Source organism: Papio anubis, chromosome 6, assembly GCF_008728515.1.
Source record: "Papio anubis isolate 15944 chromosome 6, Panubis1.0, whole genome shotgun sequence".
NCBI lineage: Eukaryota > Metazoa > Chordata > Mammalia > Primates > Cercopithecidae > Papio > Papio anubis.
This window is the reverse complement of record NC_044981.1, coordinates 35805505-35826704: the sequence shown is the minus strand read 5'-3', so window position 1 is coordinate 35826704 and position 21200 is coordinate 35805505. Positions and strand designations below refer to the sequence as shown.

At 44.3% G+C, this 21200-nt stretch overlaps 1 protein-coding gene across 7 annotated transcripts in view; it reads right to left on the bottom strand.

The window, feature by feature from the left end:
* The window catches only part of CMTR1 (cap methyltransferase 1), a 52306-nt gene that overhangs the window by 13017 nt on the left and 18089 nt on the right, over positions 1-21200 (bottom strand). For 6 of the 7 annotated variants that reach the window (XR_002521536.2, XR_002521535.2, XR_002521538.2 and 3 more), the window contains exons 6-16: positions 20869-20940; positions 19581-19675; positions 19410-19482; positions 13606-13804; positions 12735-12853; positions 10758-10854; positions 10312-10444; positions 9409-9588; positions 1679-1735; positions 849-906; positions 273-341 (exon numbers count right to left, since the gene is read on the bottom strand). Coding sequence is in view for 3 of the 7 variants with exons in the window: in XM_017957840.3 (XP_017813329.3) it covers positions 273-341; positions 849-906; positions 1679-1735; positions 9409-9588; positions 10312-10444; positions 10758-10854; positions 12735-12853; positions 13606-13804; positions 19410-19482; positions 19581-19675; positions 20869-20940 (1152 nt within the window). In the remaining 4 variants the exon portion in view is untranslated. The remainder of the gene's footprint in view (positions 1-272; positions 342-848; positions 907-1678; positions 1736-9408; positions 9589-10311; positions 10445-10757; positions 10855-12734; positions 12854-13605; positions 13805-19409; positions 19483-19580; positions 19676-20868; positions 20941-21200) is intronic. The other variant, XM_021937208.2, reaches the window with a different exon arrangement.

Sequence of the window (21200 nt, the reverse complement as noted above, 5' to 3'; positions counted from 1 at the left end):
TGACACAGCCAGAACCACCCTTTGGGTAGCAGGAATGCTGAGCACAGGCACTGAAGATGAGAATCTTCCATTGGCCTGACTCTGCTCTTGGGGAATTCAACACCCTATACCAAAGGTTCCCCACTGTGGCAGCCTTAGCTCTGCCCCTTAGAATCCATGAGGGGCATTTGCACAAACCCTCTGGAGGCCATGCATTTGGGGCCTCAGTGATACTATCCACATCTAGAGACAGATCTCTAACTTTTTATTTCCACCACAGATACCAGTCTTACCTGGATTAGCTCAAAGAACTTTGACTTGGGGTCAGAGGAAGAAGGAGCCACACGAGCCTGGTCTGGGATCTGAAATAAGACAGCAAAGAGCCTTGACTTTCAAATGCCTGTTTGACCGAGGCTGTGTATGAGTGTACGCAGGTGGAGGATAGGGTCAGACTGGGGAGGAGGAATGGCACACAACAAAGGAGGCTAGGCTGACAGGGATGGAGGTGGACTCACTGCTCCCTTTCAGACCCTGTGGCAATGCACCCCCAAAGGCTACTGCCCTTTCTCTGGGGCTCTCTGTGGTCAGTGCTGCTACATGGGGCCACCAGTTGCAAAACTGATGCCAGTCCACCTCCCCACACCCCACCCCTTAGTCCTTTCTGACCCAGCTGCAGGGTCAAACCTGCAGTGAAAGGGCCAAGGAGGTAACTACCAGCAATGCTGAGATGTCAACCTCTGGGATACTGTGAGGGTAGCATGTATTTTTGGATGCGGAGACACCCTAAGGTGACAGGATTGGGAGTTAACCCCATTCTTCTCTACGGCTTCCCTGCCCCGAAGCAGCAATGGGCTGGGGGAGACACTCACCCCCCAGAGTCGGAGGCACTCCTTCCGGATCTCTGCCTGTCGAGGCTCACTCAGTGTCCTGGGAATATGAAGCCAGTTAGTGATTAAAATCTCTAAGAGGCACAGAAGTGCCCCCTGTGCACCCCTCACATCCCACAGAGAGGAGGCCTGAATGAATGAACATGTGAGTGTACACACAGACACTATGCTGCCACTGGCCCAGCGTGATTACAACACATACAAGGCTCTCCTTTTGAAGACAGGAGCTCAAACATACATGAAATGGGATTACCTGCCCTTCTCATCACAGTGGGAAAGGAGAAAGTGCCCTCCAGACCACCTGGATGCCAGGGTCCTCTCTGACACCCCTTTTCAGTCACCCGTCAACATGTTCTAGCTCCTCTTCTGCTGACACAGGCCATACTAAACCCGTCCCAGCGGATGTCACCATGCCCTACAAGGCTGAATTAGCTTATGTTCACCCCCTACCAGAGGTTTCTCTGATCAGTCCTACTTCTCCTCTCTTGATCACTCTTTACTCTGTGTCCCCTGAACATTATGTATTCTATTTGTGCTATGCCACTGTACACCCTCTGATGCACTGTTAATAAACTTTCCTGTATCCTTTTCCTGGGTTACTCTTATCTGCCCAAAGACAGTGTAAAGTATTTGGGGACAAGGTTCATGTCATATGCTTCTCTGGCATCCTTCAGAGACCATAGCAGAGTATGAGATAACAGTAGGTGTTTTAAAATGTTTGTTGAAATGAGAAAAACAACCAGCTTGGGGGGAGGAGCAAAGCAAGATCTTCCCTTGAAACAGGTGGTTTCTGAAAAGTGGGCAACACTCACGTGTCTTGAACAAAGGCATGGATTTTTGCCAGAGCTTTGATCTGCAGACCACAGTGGCTAGAAGAAAAAAAAAATTGTTTGATCTCAGGATTACCAAAAAAGACAGGTAACTGACATCAGGACAGAGGGGTTAAACTGGAGCAGTGGCCATCTACGTTTGGTGAAGGAGCTGGAGAGTTGAGAAAGAAACCCACACCCCTACCCCACAGTGCAGTTATGTGGGGCTTACTGAAGGATGAGGGTAGAACAGGAAAACCGAGTCACTCAGTTCTTAGATCCCAAGTCCTACTAAAAGGAAGCTTCTAATCCCACCCTTAAATCATCTGAGAGTAGAGGTGAGCTCACTCAAAGCCCAGGCTCGGTTCAACTATAGACTAAGCTTACTTGACCCATGTATAGTAACAGCCACCCTTTCTACTTTAGTCTTCACTGTTCTTTACATACAATGTCTGGCATTTAATAAAAAATTATGAGGCATATGATGAAGCAAGAAAATGCTACCCATTGACAAGAGGGAAAATAGGCCAACAGAATAAGACCCAGAGATGGCCCAAATGTTGGAATTCTCAGATGGGGCCTTTAAGATAACTGTGATAAACATGTTAAAAGATCTATTGGAAAGGGTGAATGACATATATAAAAAGGTGAAGATTTTCAGCAAAGATATAGGAACTGTATTTTTTAAAGGCAAATAGAAATTCTAGAAATGAAAATATGTTCGAGATGAGTAATTATTTTGCTGGGATTGGCAGACTGAACATAGTAGAGGAAAGAACCAGTGAACTTGAGGATAGACATGTCAACAGAAACCCAAACTGAAACATAAAAGAGGAAAAAAAGTGAAAAAAAAAAAAAAAAAGGATCATCTAGGTATTGGGGACAATAGCAAACTGCTTAACATAAACATAATTGGAGTTCCAGAAGCAGAGGAAAGAATAAAACAATACATTAGGCCGGGTGTGGTGGCTCACGCCTGTAATCCCAGCACTCTGGGAGGCTAAGGCTGGCGGATCATCTGAAGTCAGGAGTTTCAGACCAGCCTGACCAACATGGCGAAATTCTGTCTCTACTAAAAACACAAAACCTAGCCAGGCATGGTGGTGGGCGCCTGTAATCCCAACTACTCGGGAGGCTGAAACAGTGAATCACTTGAACCCCAGAGGAGGAGGCTGCAGTGAGCCGAGACTGCACCACTGCACTCCAGCCTGGGCAACAGAGCGAGACTCCATCTCGAAAAAAAAAAAAAAAGAATAAAACAACATATTGACAAACTAATGGCCAAGAAATTTCCTGAAGTGTTGAATGAAATCAATCCAGGGATCCAAGGTCAGTGAACCCCAAGCAGAATAAATACAAAGAAAACCACATATAATTGTATCAAGGTTGATATACTAAAAATAACAGATAAAATATTAAAAGCAGCCGGAGGGGAAAAAGACACATGACATACAGGAAAACAACAGGAATAATGGCTGACTTTTAATCAGAAACAAGGGAGGCAGAGAACCATGGAATCATATCTTTAAAGTGCTAAGAGAAAAAACATCAACCTCAAATTCCATACCCAAGAAAATATCCTTCAAAAATGAAAGGGAAATATACATACATACATATATATATATATATTTTTTTTAATTTTTATTTATTTATTTTTTTGAGACAGAGTCTCACTCTATCACCCAGGCTGGAGTGCAGTGGCACGATCTTGGCTCACTGCAACCTCCACCTCCTGGGTTCAAGCAATTCTCTTGTCAGACAGTTTCACCATGTTGGCCAGGCCAGTCTCAAGCTCCTGGCCTGAAGTGATCCACCTGCCTCGGCCTCCCAAAGTGCTGGGATTACAGGCGTGAGCCACCATGCCTGGTCTAAATACATTTTATTTATTTATTTATTTATTTATTTATTTATTTATTTATGATAAAGTCTCGCTCTCTCTAAAGGCTAGAGTGCAATGGCATAATCCCAGCTCAATGCAACCTCTGCCTCCCAGGTTCAAGTGCTTCTTCTGCCTCAGCCTCCCGAGTAGTTGGGATTACAGGTACCCGCCATTATGCCGGGCTAATTTTTGCACTTTTGTAGAGACGAGGTTTCACCATGTTGGTCAGGCTGGTCTCGAACTCCTGACCTCAGGTGATCCACCTGCCTAAGCCTCCCAAAGGCCTGGGATTACAGGCATGAGCCACCACACCTGGCCTAAATATATTTTTAAATAGACAAAAGCAGGGAATTAGTCTCCAGCAGACTTGTACTACAAAGACAGGCTAAAAGAAATTCTTTAGTCTAAAATTCTTTAGGCTGATTCCAAATGGAAATCTGGTCCTACAGGAAGGAATGAAGAACACCAGAAAGGGTAAGTATGTCAGTAAATACTAAAGACCTTTTGTAAAAAAAATTAGATATATATGTGCATGCGTGTGCATCTTTAAAAGACTATAAGCAGTTTAAAGTAAAAATAGTAACTATATAAACTAGAGTTTATATAAAAACAAAAACACAAAGACAAAAGAATAGCATGTATTGTGTTGTAAGGTTCTTACACTGTTCATAAAGCAACAAAATAGTTTTGGAAGGCAGACTGATTAATAAAAGGTACATACTGTAATCTCTAGAGCAACAACTAAAACATAACAAAATAAAGTCATCTAAAAAACCTCAAGGAGATAAAAGGAATACTAAAAAATACTGAAGTATTTAAAAAATACTGAATTAGTTATTAAAAAATACTGAATTAGTCCCGCCAAAAACGGAGAGAAGAAAGGAAGAGAAGAACAAAGAACAGACAGGATAAACAGAAATCAACCAAGACAGGGGATTTAGAGCCAAACATCAATAATTACACTCAATGTAAATGTACCAATCACCCCAATTAAAATGCTGAGACTTTTATCCAGGTCAGACTGGACAAAAAGGTAAGACTTACCCACATGTTGTCTATAAGAAACACATTTAATCATAAAGACAAAGGTAGAAGGACAAAAAAAGACCATACAAACACTAAGCTAAAGAAAGCTTAAGTGGCTATATTAATGTCAGATAAAGCAGACTTTCAAGACAAGGAGTGTTACTGGAAATAAATAGGGTATTTCATAACGATAAAAGGTCAATTCATCAAGAAAACAAAACTGTCTTAAACGTGCATGTGCCTAATAACAAAGATCCCAAATAACTGAAGAATTGACAAAACTAACAGGAGACACAGACAGCTCAATAATCATAGTTAAAGACTTTAACAACCCTCTTAGCAACTGACAGAATAAGTACTCAAAATATCAGTGAAGATTTAGAAGATCTGAAAAACACTATGAACTAACTTGACCAAATTAACATTTATAGAACATTATACCAAGCAACACCAAGATAGAGCATATGATGGGCCATAAAATAAGCCTCATTAAGTTTCAAAGGATCAAAATCATACAGAATACATTCTCTGAGAATGGTGTGACTAAATCTAATAGATATCTTAAAAATCCTGAATTATCTGAATATTAAATACGACATACACATAATCTATGAATCAAAGAACCAATCATAAGGAAAAAATTTAAAATATATGAGCCATAGGATAATTAAAAGACACATATCAAAATGTAAGAGATTCCGCTAAAGCATCCTTTTTTTTTTTTTTTGAGACAGGGTCTCATTCTGTCATCCGGGCTGGAGGGCAGTGGTGCAATCTTGGCTCACTGCAACTTCCACCTTCTGGGCTCAAGCAATCCTCTTGCCTCAGCCTCCTGAGTAGCTGGTACCACAGGTATAAGCCACCATGCCCAGCTAATTTTTATACGTTTTGTAGAGATAGGGCTTCACCATGTTGCCCAGGCTAGTTTCAAACTCCTGAGCATAAGTAATTAACTGCCTTGGCCTCCCAAAGTGCTGGGATTACAGGTGTGAGTCACCGTGCCTGGCCCTAAAGGATCCTTAAAGGGAAATTCATAACATTAAAAAAACTATATATATACACATATATATGTGCAGAAATAGAAAAGCCCATCCTAAAATTTATAAGGAATCTCAAGGGACACCAAATAGCCAAAATAATCTTGAAAATGATGAGCAAAGTTAGAGAACTCACACTTCCTGATATTAAAACTTCCTACAAAGCTACAGTAATAAAAACTGTCTACTATTGGCATAAAGACAGACACATAAACCAATGGAAGAGATAGCCCAGAAATAAACTCTTATATATATGATCAAATGATAGATGCCAAGACCAATCAATGGGGAAAGGGCAGTGTTTTCAACTAATGGTACTGGGAAAACTAGATATTCACATGCAAAACGACCCTCACCTAATACTATATACAAAAATTAACTTAAAATGAATCAAAGATCTAAATGTAACAGATAAAACTGTAAAACCTGGCCGGGCGCAGTGGCTCATGCCTGTAATTCCAGCACTTTGGGAGGCCGAGGCGGGAGGATCACGAGGTCAAGAGATGGAGATCATCCTGGCCAACATGGTGAAACTCTGTCTCTACTAAAAATACAAAAATTAGCTGAGCGTGGTGGCATGCACCTGTAATCCCAGCTACTTAGGAGGTTGAGACCAGAGAATTGCTTGAACCTGGGAGGCAGAGGTTGCAGTGAGCTGAGATTGCACCACTGTATTCCAGCCTGGCAACTGAGCAAGACTCCATCTCAAAAAAAAAAAAGAAACTGTAAAACTCTTTAAAAACATAGAGGAAAGATTAATGACATTGAATTTAACAATGATTTCCTGCATATAACACTAAAAGCACAAGGAATAAAAGAAAAAAATAGGTAAATTGGATTACATCAAAATTTTAAACTTAAGTGCATCAGAGGACACAATCAATGCAGTGGGAAAAAAAAACCCTACAGAATCCCAGATATTTTCAAATCACATATCTGACAAGTGATTAATATCCAGAATATATAAAGAACTCCTACAATTCAACAACAACAACAAACAAACAAAAACAATTAAAAACAGCCAAAGGTCAGCCAGACATGGTGGCTCATGCCTGAAATCCCAGCACTCTGGGAGGCCTAGGTGGGCGGATCACCTGAGGTCAGTTCAAGACCAGCCTGGCCAACATGTTGTAACCTGTCTCTACTAAAAACACAAAAATTAGCTGGGCATGGTGGCAGGTGCCTGTAATCCCAGCTACTCACAGGACTTGTATCCAGAATGTAAAATAATTCCTGCAACTTAATAAAAAGGCAAATCAATTTTTTTAAATGTTCAAAAGACTTGAAGAAACACTTCATAAAAGAAGATATACAAGTAGCCAATAAGCACACACAAAGGGGTTCAATATAATCAGTTGTCACAGAAATACATATTGAAACCACAATGATATAACACTATACCCCACCAAATGGTTAAAATAAAAGACTGATAATACCAAGTGCTGACAAAGATGTAATCAGAACTTCATACTTTGTCGGAAGGAGAATAAAACAATGTATATAAATTGTTTTATTGTTTTTATATATAATATACATTTTTTTTTTTGTGACGGAGTCTCGCTCATTGCCCAGGCTGGAGTACAATGGCGTGATCTCAGTTCACTGCAACCTCCACCTCCCAGGTTCAAGCGATTCTCCTGCCTCAGCCTCCCCAGTAGCTGGGATTACAGGCATGTGCCACCACGCCCAGCTAATTTTATATTTTTAGTAGAGATAGGGTTTCACCATGTTGGCCAGGCTAGTCTCGAACTCCCGACCTCAGGTGATCCACCCGCCTCGGCCTCCCAAAGTGCTGGGATTACAGGCATGAGCCACGGCGCCCAGCCATAATATACATATTATATGTATACTATATACATATACATTGTTTTATTGTGTGTGTGTATATATATATATATGATACACACGCACAGTGTTTTAGAAAACTATGTGGTATTTTAAAATAAACATACATCTCCTCTATGATCCAGAATTTCCCACTCAGGTATTTACCCAAGGGAAATTACAACATTTGTCCACCCAAGCTTTGTATAAGAATGTTTTTATCAGCTTTATTCGTAACAGCCCCAAACTGTCAAGTGGCCATTGACAAAAGAATCCCCATACAATGGAATGGAATACTAGTCAGCAAGAAAACCAAACCAACTAACACAATATGAATGAATCTCAAAAACATGATGAGGAAAAAATCCCAGACACAAAATACAAAGTTCTAGAACAAGCAAAACTAACCTGTGGTGATAAAAATCAGAAGAGGGGTTACCTTGGGGTTGCCTGAGGAGGGGCACAAGGAAATTTCCTCAGGTGATGGAAACGGTTTTTATCTTTTTTTTTTTTTTTGAGATGAGTCTTGCTCTGTTGCCCAGGCTGGAGTGCAGTGGCGCAATCTCAGCTCACTGCAAGCTCCGCCTCCTGGGTTCACGCCATTCTCCTGCCTCAGCCTCCCAAGTAGCTGGGACTACAGGCACCTGCCACCACGCCCGGCTAATTTTTTGTATTTGTAGTAGAGACAGGATTTCACTGTGTTAGCCAGGATGGTCTCAATCTCCTGACCTCGTGATCTGCCTGCCTCGGCCTCCCAAAGTGCTGGGATTACAGGCGTGAGTCACTACGCCCAGTCACGTTTTTTATCGTAATAGGGATGGTAGGCTACAAGGCTATATGCATTTGTCAAAACTGATTAAAGTATACACTTAAGATTTGCATTTCACTTACAGAATTATACCTCCACTTTTTTAGAAAAAGAAAAGTGGTTGGTTATAGAGTTGCTTAAATACTCTGTGCTATTGGAACCACTGAAAAGAAGTCCAGTTCTGCCATGCTTCTATGCACACTTGTTCAGCCAAAAGACATGTTTCATAACCCAGAAGTGTTATAAAGCCCTAGCCAGGCGGATCCCTAGGCCTGTTTGTTTCCTCATCTATAACATGCTGAAGTTTACTGTCTGCTCCACTTTGGTGCCTACCATTGCTATCAAAATGAGGGAGCTTATATGGTAGTACTGTGGAAAGTTAAAACACAAGGCAATACTGGAAAAATAGGAGAGAATAGGACAAAGACTTCTTCCCCTTCTGTGATTCTCCAGGGCCACCTATATCTTCAAACTTCTCTGGGGGACTTAAGGTTGGACCCTTAACTAAGGCCTTTCCAACACCTGTTTGTCCCCCTAAGAGAGCACTTTCTGTTGATTCACTGCTACTATACAACCCCCCAACCTATCTCCAAGCACTTTTTTCTAAGGCCTGCCCACTGAGAAAACTAAGCCAAATGTCACAACTTGAAATTATTACCACTAACGGAGTGGGGAAAACAAAGAAGATACAGAAAACAGCATTTGGATCACCAGTTGGGAAACTCATGAGCTGGCAAAAGTTTGGGCACTTCCAAAGCATGTTATACACATGCTTTCCATCCATCTCCTGCCTCCAAACAGGGACTTCTCCAGGCAACAAGCATGATGGCCTTCTACAAACAGCAGCAATTAAAGGGAAATTATTCCTGCCTCCAGGGACACAGGCTGCTCTCTGTCAGCTATACACAGGCTCCTGTGGGCAGGCCTATACTAGCCAGGCACCTACCTGCCACCCTTGGGATAGGGCCTGGCAGCAGGATGGGGGTCCCTGAGGGTAACTAACCAAAGTCCCAGGCAGCCCTGGAACCAGCAGACCATACTCAGTTGCCAATTTGTCGGGGTTGACAAAGTGATACCAAGAGCCAACCATTCAGTCTTTCACTCTCTGGTCTTCCTTAGTACCTCAGTGGTGCCAGCAAAAACCAGCCCGTTGGCTTACCTCTCATTGGACCGTATCATGTAGTCAGTAAATTCATGGTCTCCCTTGATCACCTCCAGGGGGACCACCAAGTTGACGTCGGAATCAGTGTTCCGCAGCTGATTGAGTTTAATATTCACTGCGAAGAGGTAATCCCGAACGTCATCTATGCCCACCTTCAGGCCCTTGCACACCACATACCTGGCAGGAGATACTCTGTCACTCCACCGAGCAAGGGCTTCCTCCCCATACATTCCTTTCCCCCAACCCCTTGTGGAATCACAAAGCTTAACAACTTCCCTATTCAACCTTAGGCCTATGCACAAAGAACAACACAGACCCTTTGCACACTAAAGTTCCCCTCAAATCCTTCCCTGTTAAGCTCTATTTCTACTCTCTATGGCAGTAGTTCCTAACTTCCCTGTGACAGACGGGCTGTGTCACAATCACCTGGGGAGTCTGTCAAATTACAGACCTAATGAATCAAACTCTCCCAGGAGAAGGCCCAGAAATATGTGTTTGTAACAAGCCACCCGGCAATTCTGATTAGTTGCGTTTTCTCTCACCTTGTGTGTGGGCAGTGTCACACTGGGACCCCAGTAGTGCCTTTGGATAGCAGCTCCTTGCCCCTTCCCAGCCCATGCCCCCCGAAGTGTCCCTACTATTGGTCACCTTCTCCTGGACCAAGCTGAGAGTCCCTCACATAAGCATGGAGAATAAGGCTTGGGAGAAGGAGGCAGAAGCTGAACTGGCACATCACAAGACCAAAAGATCCAGGAATCCTGAATCCTGTTGGCTCTCATCACTTCTTTAAAGTCAAGGTTTTAAATGTAGCTTAAGAGGTCATGCCAGAGAGATGCACCATGATTTGCTGTTCTGACATTTAGCCAACTAATCTGGCTAATATAGAGAGAAAGGCTTCACCTCTCTGAGTTGGCAGGACGGCTGGTAATAGGCTTGAAGAGACAAACTCGTTCAAAGCAGCAGTACAGCAGGTAGACAAGCCCCACACTAAACGGTGTGAACAGGTCAAAGGTTTTACAGATGAAGTGGCCTCCTAGATTAGAGAGAAAACACCAAAAGCAGCCAATGGGTCTATTCCAAGAGATGGGTGAAGTAGTCTTGGGAGTAAATATGACAAAGTCAAGGAACCAGCACCTGGGTCTGTTAAAAGTCAGAGACAATTTAAGGGGGAGAACCAGTTTTGAAGGGGACTTTGAGGGTTCTTTCTCCCTAAATTACTCATTTAGCTACCTGTCAGCTAACACAAGCAGATTTTTTTAACTTCCCCTCCAACCCCTTATACATGCTCTTGTCCAACAGGGCCTCTAGTGGGTCCTGGGGTGAGGAGACAGCTGAGGAAGTGTCACCTGTCCGGACAATGGACAGCGCCATGAGGAACTGACACAGAAGCAGCTGCTTGCTGAGGATCTCCTGCAGGTTCTCCTGCCCCTCCACCGAGAAACCCTGAAATGAGAGCACAAGGAATGGGGTTGGAAAGAGAAAGGAGAAGGACTGAGAATAACATCACTACCTCATCTTCATCAAGAGTTCTTGAAGTGTTTTCATTGATCACCATCTGACTGATGAAGCAGCAGCTCAGTGTTGAGTTATTTTAGAAGGTCACTGGGCTTGTTAGATGGAGTAAGCACAGGACTCAGACCTACCACTGGACCAGCTCCACTTTCCTGTTCTATCATTCCCAGGGGATGGAACCAAGCCTACTTTTCCAAGGAGATGGTCTAGAAAGTGTTTTAACTCATGGGAATCCAGGGAAGAGTAAGGCAGAACAGAGGCAAAATATTGGCTAGTCAGAGGTCAACCACAACATAAGAAACAGAATGCTCTGGTGAGTCCTAACAAGACCAGGGAGTGAGTGCAGTGAGAAAACTCTGCTTCGGCTTCCCACTCTGGTGACAGGAGAAAAGTTAACCTTCCTAGTCACAGTAATCTTTCTCTGTTGACTCAGGTTTTACTTACAATACCCCCTTTTCTGTCCTAAGACCACAGTGCCTCTTCTCTCCAGCTGGCAGACTCTCTGGCCAGGGTATTTACCGAAAGAATGTGTGATGCTATTTCTAGAGTGGTCTCCCTCCTTGTGAGATCCCAGCAGGAGACAGAGGGTAAGGCTTACATAAAAGTAAAGGAGGCCAGAGGACATTGGGTGGCAGAGTGTTGTTAAATGGGTATAGTTTCTGTTTTGCAAAATGAAAACTTCTGAAAATCTGTTTTACAACAGTGTGAATAGACTTAACACTGCTGTTAACACTTAAAAATGATTAAGATGACCAAATTTGTGTTTTTCACAATAAAATAAAAAAATAAAAAGGACACTGACCTCTATTAAACAGGCCCCAACCAGGCCAGGTCTCTCTGACTCAGTTCTACAAAAGTGATAGCTAAAGGACTCAGGATAAAAAATGTTTAGCAGCGTCTTCCAGACTTAAAGATCCTTCTCAAAATACATGTCTGATTATGGAGTCAATTTAAAAAAAAAAAAAAAGCCTGGGTCACCCCTCTACACTGCTGAAGTGCTGAAGCAGAAAGCCCTTGAGTTCGCAACTCTATAGCTGCCGCACTGCAACAGCTGCCTCATAAGTGCTATCAGACTCCCACATCTGCTCAGCCAGAGCAGCACCCCCCTCACAGCCAGCCCCAAGCCTGTCATCTGTTGTTCCCTGCTGTGCACAGTGCTTCAGTGAGCCTGGGCATCTTTGGATATCATGCTGACATCCTGCCCACCTTCCTTCAGTAGCCACACAGCTACTGCTTGAGAGGCCACCCAAAGAGCCCCAGAGGCTTTTCTCAACTCCAGCTATATGACCCTGGAGCAGCTGCCACATTGTCTGTCCTTCCTCTAGAGTAAGTGGTGGCTCACTCCAGAAAGGAATGCCTACATTGTCAGATTAGTGGGTGAGAGCTTCTGCTGAACAAAGCTGCAATGGGCTTCCCTCTGTGCCTCAAGCAGCTGCCCGTAGACAAGGCCTCTTGAACTTTCACTTTAGCCCAGCCCTGATAAGAGCCTCCCATGGATTCCCGTGCTGCCGTCTTTGGTGAGGTGGCCATCTGTCAGCCTGTGAGAGGCTTACAGGTGACCATGTACAGACAGCCTCCACCAGGAGCAACACCAAGATCACCCTACTCCAGGCAAAGGTATCCACAACATCAGTCTCTACAAAATTATCATTTAAAAAATGTACAGAAAGAATAAAATTGCATCCCCTACAATCTGAATTGTGAAATATCACCTTTGGGGGCAGCTAAAGAACCAGACAAAACAAACAATTCTCAAACCTCTAAAATAACAAATCCTTAATGCATCAGTCTATGGAAAAAAGGTAACCTACCCCATCAGCCATCAGAAAGTGGACACCCTTGCGATCTGTGTTATCCAGGACAAAATTCCGAAAAGCAGAGATGTTCTCTGGGCGGGTGATATCTCCATCTCCATCAATCCCACCCTCACCTGTCAGAATACAAGAGTCGTAGTGAGTTCATCTGCCCTATACATGTCAGGAGCTGGGACACGAGTGCTCTGGGACAGATAACACAGGCATCAGGTGTCTCGAGAACTAGGGCCCATCCTGCAAGGCCCCCTTACAGTGATGGACCAGGAGGAAGAATAGTACCCTGCTATAATGAAACACAGTCCCAAACGGGTTGACCAACCAAAAGTCATCAACTCTTGGAACTTTCTCTTCAAGACCCAAATTGTGGTTAGGGCACCAACATCTAGGCATCAATTTTTTAATAAGGACTGTTTAGAAAGGACTTAGGATTTGCTGCCAAATTACAATCAACATAGAGCAGAGGGACTGCTGTGGGTTGCCGAGCTGTCTGCAACCCAGTGCATTCCACACCTGGCACAGAGGACTAGAGATGGGCATGGGTTTGTAGTTGTTAATAACCCTGCCAGTTCTCAGCCAGAGATCAGGCAGCTTCATTATCTCCTGCCACCACAAAAGCAGAGCGCTCCTGAAAGGAGGAATTAATAGAGCCTTGATGAGAATCTGCTGAGGGAGTGTTTGACCTGTATTCTACAGGCCCAGGGTAAAAAGGTATAGTCCAGAGGAAACCAAGATTCTGACAAGATCTGTGAAGCCCAGGGTAAGAGACAGGAAAGAAAACATGTTATGTGGATAACAACTGCTTCTGACCTGAAGTCCCCCTACAGGGGCTGTCCCTCATATCTCCTAGTACCCTCCTCAGTGTCCCTACCATAGTAGGGCTCGAAGAGTTCACTGGAAGCAGAGTAGAAGTCCTCCAGCTTGAAGTCATTAGGGCCCTTCAAAGTCATTCCAAAGCCCTTTGCATGCCACTTCTTCCTCCACAGCACATACTCTGAGAAGCCACCTGGGCCTGCACAGACGTCGGCAAAGTACAGAAGTTCAGCTTCCCGGTCCTTCACCAGTGGCTTCTGCAAAGGGAAATGGAGGATGGGAGAGGAAGGAAAACAAGACAGCTCAATGGGGAACAGGACGGAGAATGCAGGGAGAGTAAAATAAGCCTTTCAACAAGTACAATCCAGAGCTCCCACCAGGGCCACAGCACCCAGGAAATGTATCTTCTGGTGATCAACACCCTTTAGTGTTGCCTCACCCACTCTCAAAATACCCACAACACCTATCACATTACCAGGCCTAGCTCAGACTCCTCATAAAAACATCTTCATGGAGCCGGGCATGGTGGCTCACGCCTGTAATCCCAGCACTTTGGGAGGCCAGAGAGGCGGACAGTCTGAGGTCAGGGGTTTGAGACCAGCCTGGCCAACGTGGTAAAACCCTGTCTCTACTAAAAATACAAAACATTAGCCAGGCGTGGTGGCGCACACCTGTAAACCCAGCTACTCAGGAGGTTGAGGCACGAGAATTGCTTGAACCCGGGAGGCAAAGGTTGCAGTGAGCTGAGATCGTGCCACTGCACTTGAGCCTGGGCAACAGAGCGAGACCCTGTCTCAACAACAACAACAAAAAAACATCTTTATGGGTATCTGACTGTACATTTTTTATTTCTCACAGTGTTTTCCTCACCATAGACTGCCTTTCAAGAGTCCTACTGAACAGAATATGCCCCACATTACAGATAAGGAAAAAGAGGCATCAAGATACAAAGTCACAAAGTAATCTGTTCACAGCCAGTCTGCAACAAAACTAAATTAGGGTCCAGTTGGCCTAACCACTAGACTCACGTCTTCCTGTCCAACCAAAGCCTGGGGGCTCTAACATCACCCTCTCCCAGCCACAGGAACCTCCCTTTTCCCATCATAGCCTCTGTCTTCCCTTCTCCCCTTCCTCCTTGGCTCTCCCAACCACCTTTTAAAAAATCCCAAATAACTTTTTATTTTGGAATTATTTTAGATTTACAGAAAAGGTGCCAAGATAGTACAGAGTTCCTGTACCCCTCAGCCAGTCTCCAGTTTTGTTAACACCTTACACCATGGTATGTTCGGCAAAACTAAGAACATTGGTACCTTACTATTAACTAAACTCCAGACTTCATTTAGATTTCACTAATGTTCTTTTTCTGTTTGGGATCCAATCCAAGACACCACATTGCATTTGGTCTTTCTCCTTTTTTGCACTCCCTTTCTTCTTCTCCTGCCCAGTGCTGGGTGTGGGGTTGGGGCAGGGCACAGTCAGAAGCTGACAAGACAGAGAGGGAAGGAAATACTGGTGTGCAGCAACAGCAGCTTCCAGGCAACCGTCAGAGCACCCAGCAAACTCAAGACTGACTAATCATCACTTGAATTTTGGCATAATTACATTTGTGGCCCCTTGAGTAGCTTTCGCTCTCTCTCCCCAGCACTTTTTTTTGTTTTTTTTGTTTTTTATTTTTGTGGCAATGCGGTCTCAGCCCATGCTGGAGTGCAGTGGTGCAATAATAGCTCACTGAAACCTTGAACTCCTGAGCTCAGGCAATCCTCTTTCTTCAGCCTCCTGAGTAGCTGGAACCGCAGGCACACATCACACATTCAGCACATTTTTTTTTTTTTTTTAGAGACAGGATCTTGGTATATTGCCCAGGCTGGCCTCAAACTCCTGGACTCAAGCAATCCTCCCACTTCAGCCTCCCACAGTGTTGGAATTACAAGTGTAAGTCACCATGCCCAGCCTAGCTTTATCTCTTAACCTCACATTTATGCTGAACCCAGTACTGGCCCATATTGTATGTTTATACTTCTCTTTTACGCAAATGCTAGGTATGCTCTTACCCACACCTGAGCCCTAGACAGTGAAATTCTACCCACCCTCCACAGCAGAGAGGATGAACCATTTGCACTGCTGACAACAAAAGGTTGAGTTATACAAGTGGGTAACTGCAAAAGACTAGAGTTGGCCTCAGACCATGATGAACACTCAGCCAGAAGAGGCTCAGGGACCTTAGTCTTCCCTCTCTACAGGTTCGGCATGGCTGAGTACTGGTCTGAAGTTCTGCAGCTGCTAGATAACGATCAGAAAGCTTTAGGGGAAACAGTCCCAAGAAAGAAACAGACATACTAACGTTTACAACCCAATCACTTCTTGGTGAGAGGGGCCTTTCTTCTGATGATAGCTATCTAGCTTTATCAAAACAGTGAAAAAGTCTCTGGAGAAAGTGACTTTAGCTAAAAATAAATGTCATCATCCTGTTATAAGCCCACTCCAGGCATGCTGGGTCTTAATCATTCTTTCCCCACTTCCCTACTAAGCCACCCCAGCATTCTTGGTTCCTGAGCCATCAATTATTCATCTTTTTGGATTATATTCATTTGCACACAAAAAAGACCTAATGGTATTTACCAAGAACATTATGTAGCATCTTCGAGTCAGCCTGGTGGTAATGAGGCAGGGGTCACAAGTTTAAGCCCTACACATACTGCAAAGAGGGAAAACAAGGTTCTTTGCCACCGGCCGTGCCCTCTGAGTGAACCACTGGTCCAAAGGAAGACTGGGAGATGGATGCAGAATGATCGATGCGAGCACCTCACCCCTGAAAAGGGGGCATGAATATGACCTCGTTCTGTGATTTCAAGACGTATGGTCGTTATAGGTCATGGCCAGGAAGTCTTTTCACAGGAAGGACAGCTGGGGTTCTCAGCCCTGCTACTTACTGCCTGTGCAGTCAAGGACAAGCACACAATATAAGTCATTAAGCTTGAGCTTGCTCAGTTATAAATTGGGACTGATGCAGGTATTTCTCCAGGCTGTCGTAGGACTAAATAAAGTATCCTATATTGAAAAGCTTGGCCGGGCGCGGTGGCTCACGCCTGTAATCCCAGCACTTTGGGAGGCCGAGGCGGGCGGATCACAAGGTCAGGAGTTCGAGACCACGGTGAAATCCCGTCTCTACTAAAAATACAAAAAAAAAATAGCGAGAGGCGCCCAGTGGGCGAGGCTACTGTAGTCCATGCGCCAGGAGGATGAGGCAGGAGAAATGGCAGAAAGGGAAACCGGAGGCCCGGGCTGCAGTGAGAGCGAGATCACGCGCCACTGCACTCAGCCAGGGAACAGAAGCCGAGACTCTCCGTCTCAAAAAGAAAAAAAAGAAAAGCTTTACAAACTGTGAAGTATTAAACAAATCAATGCAAGATGATATTGTACTCAATTAGATCAACTTCCTCAGAGTCAAAACTCTTGTCCCTTTCCATGTTTTTCTCTTTCCAGTGGTGAGTACAGCAGCACTGCACTCAATGGAAATTAGACAAATGATGTCTACATTCAGTTGTCTTCTGCAGTGTTTCACACATAATGTATTCTTGTCTCAACAACATCCCCAGGCACATGAACCCCTGATATAATGTAACAGTTTATAATATGCTTCCATATACTCCAAGGATCTAAATTTCCCTCCTTCCTTTGTCTCTTCCAGTTCTTGCTTACAGCTTCTTTATTTTCTGCCCCTCACCCCCTTTCTCCTTTACCATAACCTGCAGCACCACAGACCTACTTAAAAACTTCACAGTTGGCTGGGCGTGGGAGTTCACGCCTGTAATCCCAACACTTTGGGAGGCCAAGACAGGTGGATCACCTGAGGTCGGGAGTTTAAGGCCAGCCTGACCAACATGGAGAAACCCCGTCTCCACTAAAAATACAAAATTAGCCAGATGTGCTGGCGCATGCCTGTAATCCCAGCTACTTGGGAGGCTGAGGCAGGAGAATCCCTTGAACCCAGGAGGCAGAGGTTGCAGTGAGCCGAGATCGCGCCATTGCACTCCAGCCTGGGTAACAACAGCAAAACTCCGTCTCAAAAAAAAAAAAAAAAAACAATTTCAGAGTCTGCTCTATCACTTGTTATCACCTCCTAACCTCTCCACATTCCAAGCTTCAAATTCTCCTGCTCTTAGTCTATAATTTGCCTGATCCAAGAGCCACTACGACCCTACCAAATGTGGGTGTGTGCCTGGGCCTTCAGCCACTCCCTCTTCTGCTGGGGACTGTTCTAGTGTCTCTGCTTGCCTGAAAACCACACCAAGCCTGTTGGGCTTGGCTGTATCTCTGGTCTTCAGGGGAAAACGGAAATGAAAAGAGAGAATAAAACACTAGGGGCTCATGAGAAATCACTTTTTTTATAGTGGAACGTAGAGAAACATTTCTGAAAGGGCAATTCTCCGTGGCCACTAACAATCAATTCAGGTCAAGAAGCTGCCTGAAGCATTACAAACACGGCTGCCTTTTCCTATGTAACTAACGTCTCTACCCTCGACCTGAATGGTACGATCCTGATGCCTACTTCATTTTCATGACAACAAAAGGCAATAACCAGATACCAGCTGCTGGAGGCATTTACATTCAAAAGCCAAAAAAGACACTGTGACTTCCCATCAGCTTGACAGAGCTCCTCTGCCAGGCAGGGGTTTAAAGGAAATCATTTGGAGCTCAGAAAATTAAATCAACATTATATCAACCTAATTTTCTCAAGATGCTAATTCCAAGAGCCCTTTTGTGCTGCCTGCTGGTACTGGGGAAAGAGGAGGGAGACCTGGGAGCGAAAAATGAGTAATGGCTGGAGGGGCTACATGCCAGTTTTGCCAGCAAGGAGGAAGCAGTTAGGTAGGTGGAGCTGAAACATTAAAGAACTTGGAAAATAAGTTTCTTTAGCCAGTGGATAATCAGGGGGTCTAGTGGAATGAAGGTGAGTGAAGGAGAAACAGGTTTGGGGATAGCTGGCTCCTGGCCCTGTCACGGTCAAAGAAAAGTAACTTTCTAGGACCAGGTAAAAATGCTTTGAAACCCTGAAGAGTATTCTAGAATGAAATTTCCTTTTTTTTCTTTCTCTATCACTATGGAGAGTCTACGTTCAGAGAAATGAGATGCAGCAGAGTAGAAAATCATTTTGCTTTACCACTTCTTGAAAAGGGCCAAAGCCTTATAATTATGATCCCACGCAAAGCTTGTTCAGAGAGGCAGAGAAGGAAAGTGGCTCAGTCTAAAATTACAGTCTCAGTGCTGGGACAACTCTTAAGAGCCTTTTGGTTCTACCCCAGCCCTCTGGCAGGTTAGTACAGCTCATTTCAGAATGAGGCAGCTGAGGCCCAAAGAAGGTGTAAACTTAAGTAATCCCTCCTGCTTCATAAATGCTATGTCCCTCCTCACCACATTCCAACAACACAGGCTAGATTTTCAGATACAACACTGATTTTAAATAGATCAGTGAAAAGGCCCACTGAAATGCCCACATTTCATCCAACACTCAAACCATATTTCCCAGTACCCCCCTCTCATACCAGAAACAGCACCCTAATCAGGTGATGTCACCAAGTTTCAATCTGGAAAATAGCTTGCTATATAAAAACGATATTCACCCTTTCACTCTACCTTCTGTAGGGTTAGGGGCTTGGATTCCAGGACTGAAGCCCTGGAGACAACTGCTTCACTCCTGGGACCACAGAAGCACTGTGGGACCCTATCTGAGGAGCTCAAAGCAAAATATCTCCATCACACAGTCAGAATACTCTCCTAGCATTGAACAAATGGCAATGGCTGAGCCACTGAAGCTTAAACCCACTTAGCACCATGAATTCAAAAGCAGAATCTTGTTCTCACCCCATAAGAGTCCCGCGGATTTGTGAACATGCGATCAAACACAAAATCCATGTTAGCCATCTTCATTGCTGCCCTGCAATAAAGCAAGACAGAAAAGTACTAGATGTACTAGGCTCAACTGAAAAGGTAGAGCAGGGAGCATCAGGGGAGGGGAGGGAAATGTCAGCAAACCTGTTTAGAAAGAAGACTCCTCGGATCATCTCGTAGGGATTGGCCCGAGTCCGAGCTCGCCGCATCTCTTCCCCATCCAGGACATCAAACACACTCTGCCCAGAGAATCAGAACCTCAAGGTGAGCTCCAGGACAGGAAAGGGATCTTAAGAGCCTGCAGCGCCCAACTCACAGCCCTCCAAGGAACAAGGTTCCTGTGGCATCTCAGCTCTGAAATGTCTCACTGTGTGACCCTAGACAGGTTGCTTAATCACTTGCTCAACTACCTTGCCGGTAAATTGGTAAAAAAAACAACAACAAACAAAAACAAAAACAAAAACAATGTAAGCAGGTGCCTGGCACATGGCAAATGGTTAAAAAACAGCACCCGCTGCTACACACAGAGCCACCTCTGGGAATTGCTAATCTTCATAGTAAATCTGTTTCTCCATCCCATACCAGCAGCTACTCTCCAAGGGATCAAAGTTCTGGTATGAAGGCTTACCTGACTAGAGCTCACTTAGAGAGAGGAGAAACAAACAAACAAGACCAGCGTTTTCTGATGGCATCTACCACACAGTAGCGATCCCTTCTCTCAAACTCCCCTGACCAATTTCCTCTCTAGATAAAAAAATCCTCACATTACCTGAGTTCCAGTCACCTTATGGATATTCCCAACCCTATGCCTGCCAAAAAGTAAAATCTGTGAGGCTAGTCTGAGGCCTGCCTTCTTCACCAACCCATTTCCTCCTCAGTTTCCCTGACTCATTCTGCCCACAGACAATGTGATTCTCAATTAGGCCAAAAAGTATCAAGGGGAGGCTAACATTTACCCAGGTACTTCACACCCACTATTTCATTTAGTTCTCACAACAACCCCAAGAAATGAGTATTTTCTCCTCATTTTATAGATGAGGAAACTCAAACTCAGAGAAGGTAAAGCAACTGGGCCAAGTTCACATAGCAGAAAGTTGCAGATCTTGGATTTGAATCCCGGTCTATCTGATGCTGAAGAATGACTCCAAACCTTTTGCTATACCAGGCCCTCTCAGGATTACAATGAACAGACCCACTGAGGTTAGGTGGATCCATTCTTGGCTGCTGACCACAGGGACAGCACAACACCCACAGGGCAGAACGGTCACCTGAGAAAAGGACAATTTGCAGATATGAACCAAGCTATGCATCTGATCTCCAGTAAAAATCTTAACTTTAGCCTTCCCACAACCAACTCAAAGGATAAATGGGAAAGTCCAGCAAATCACCTCCCACAAGGTTTTCATATCTGGTTCTAGCCACAAGACCTTACCTTACACTGCAACACACTATGAAGCAGCTCTTCCCCACAAAACTCTGTTTCATCTTCAATAATCATCTTTCTCTACAGGGAGAAAAAAGCAGTAAGTAATGACCACATATGACTGCAATTGTCAGGGATGAAGGAAGAAATTAGGGTTCTAAGTAAGTAAAGCAAGAAGGGACTTGGTTCTCTGCGAAGAAACATCAATCCCTGAAGGGTGGGAAAGAGAAAATCCTAAACCCCTCTGGCTATTCTCCAGATGGCTGTGAGATGAAGCACCCCCTCACCCCCACCCCGGGAGCTCTGAGTAGAGCACTATATGGACACAAGACTCATGAATG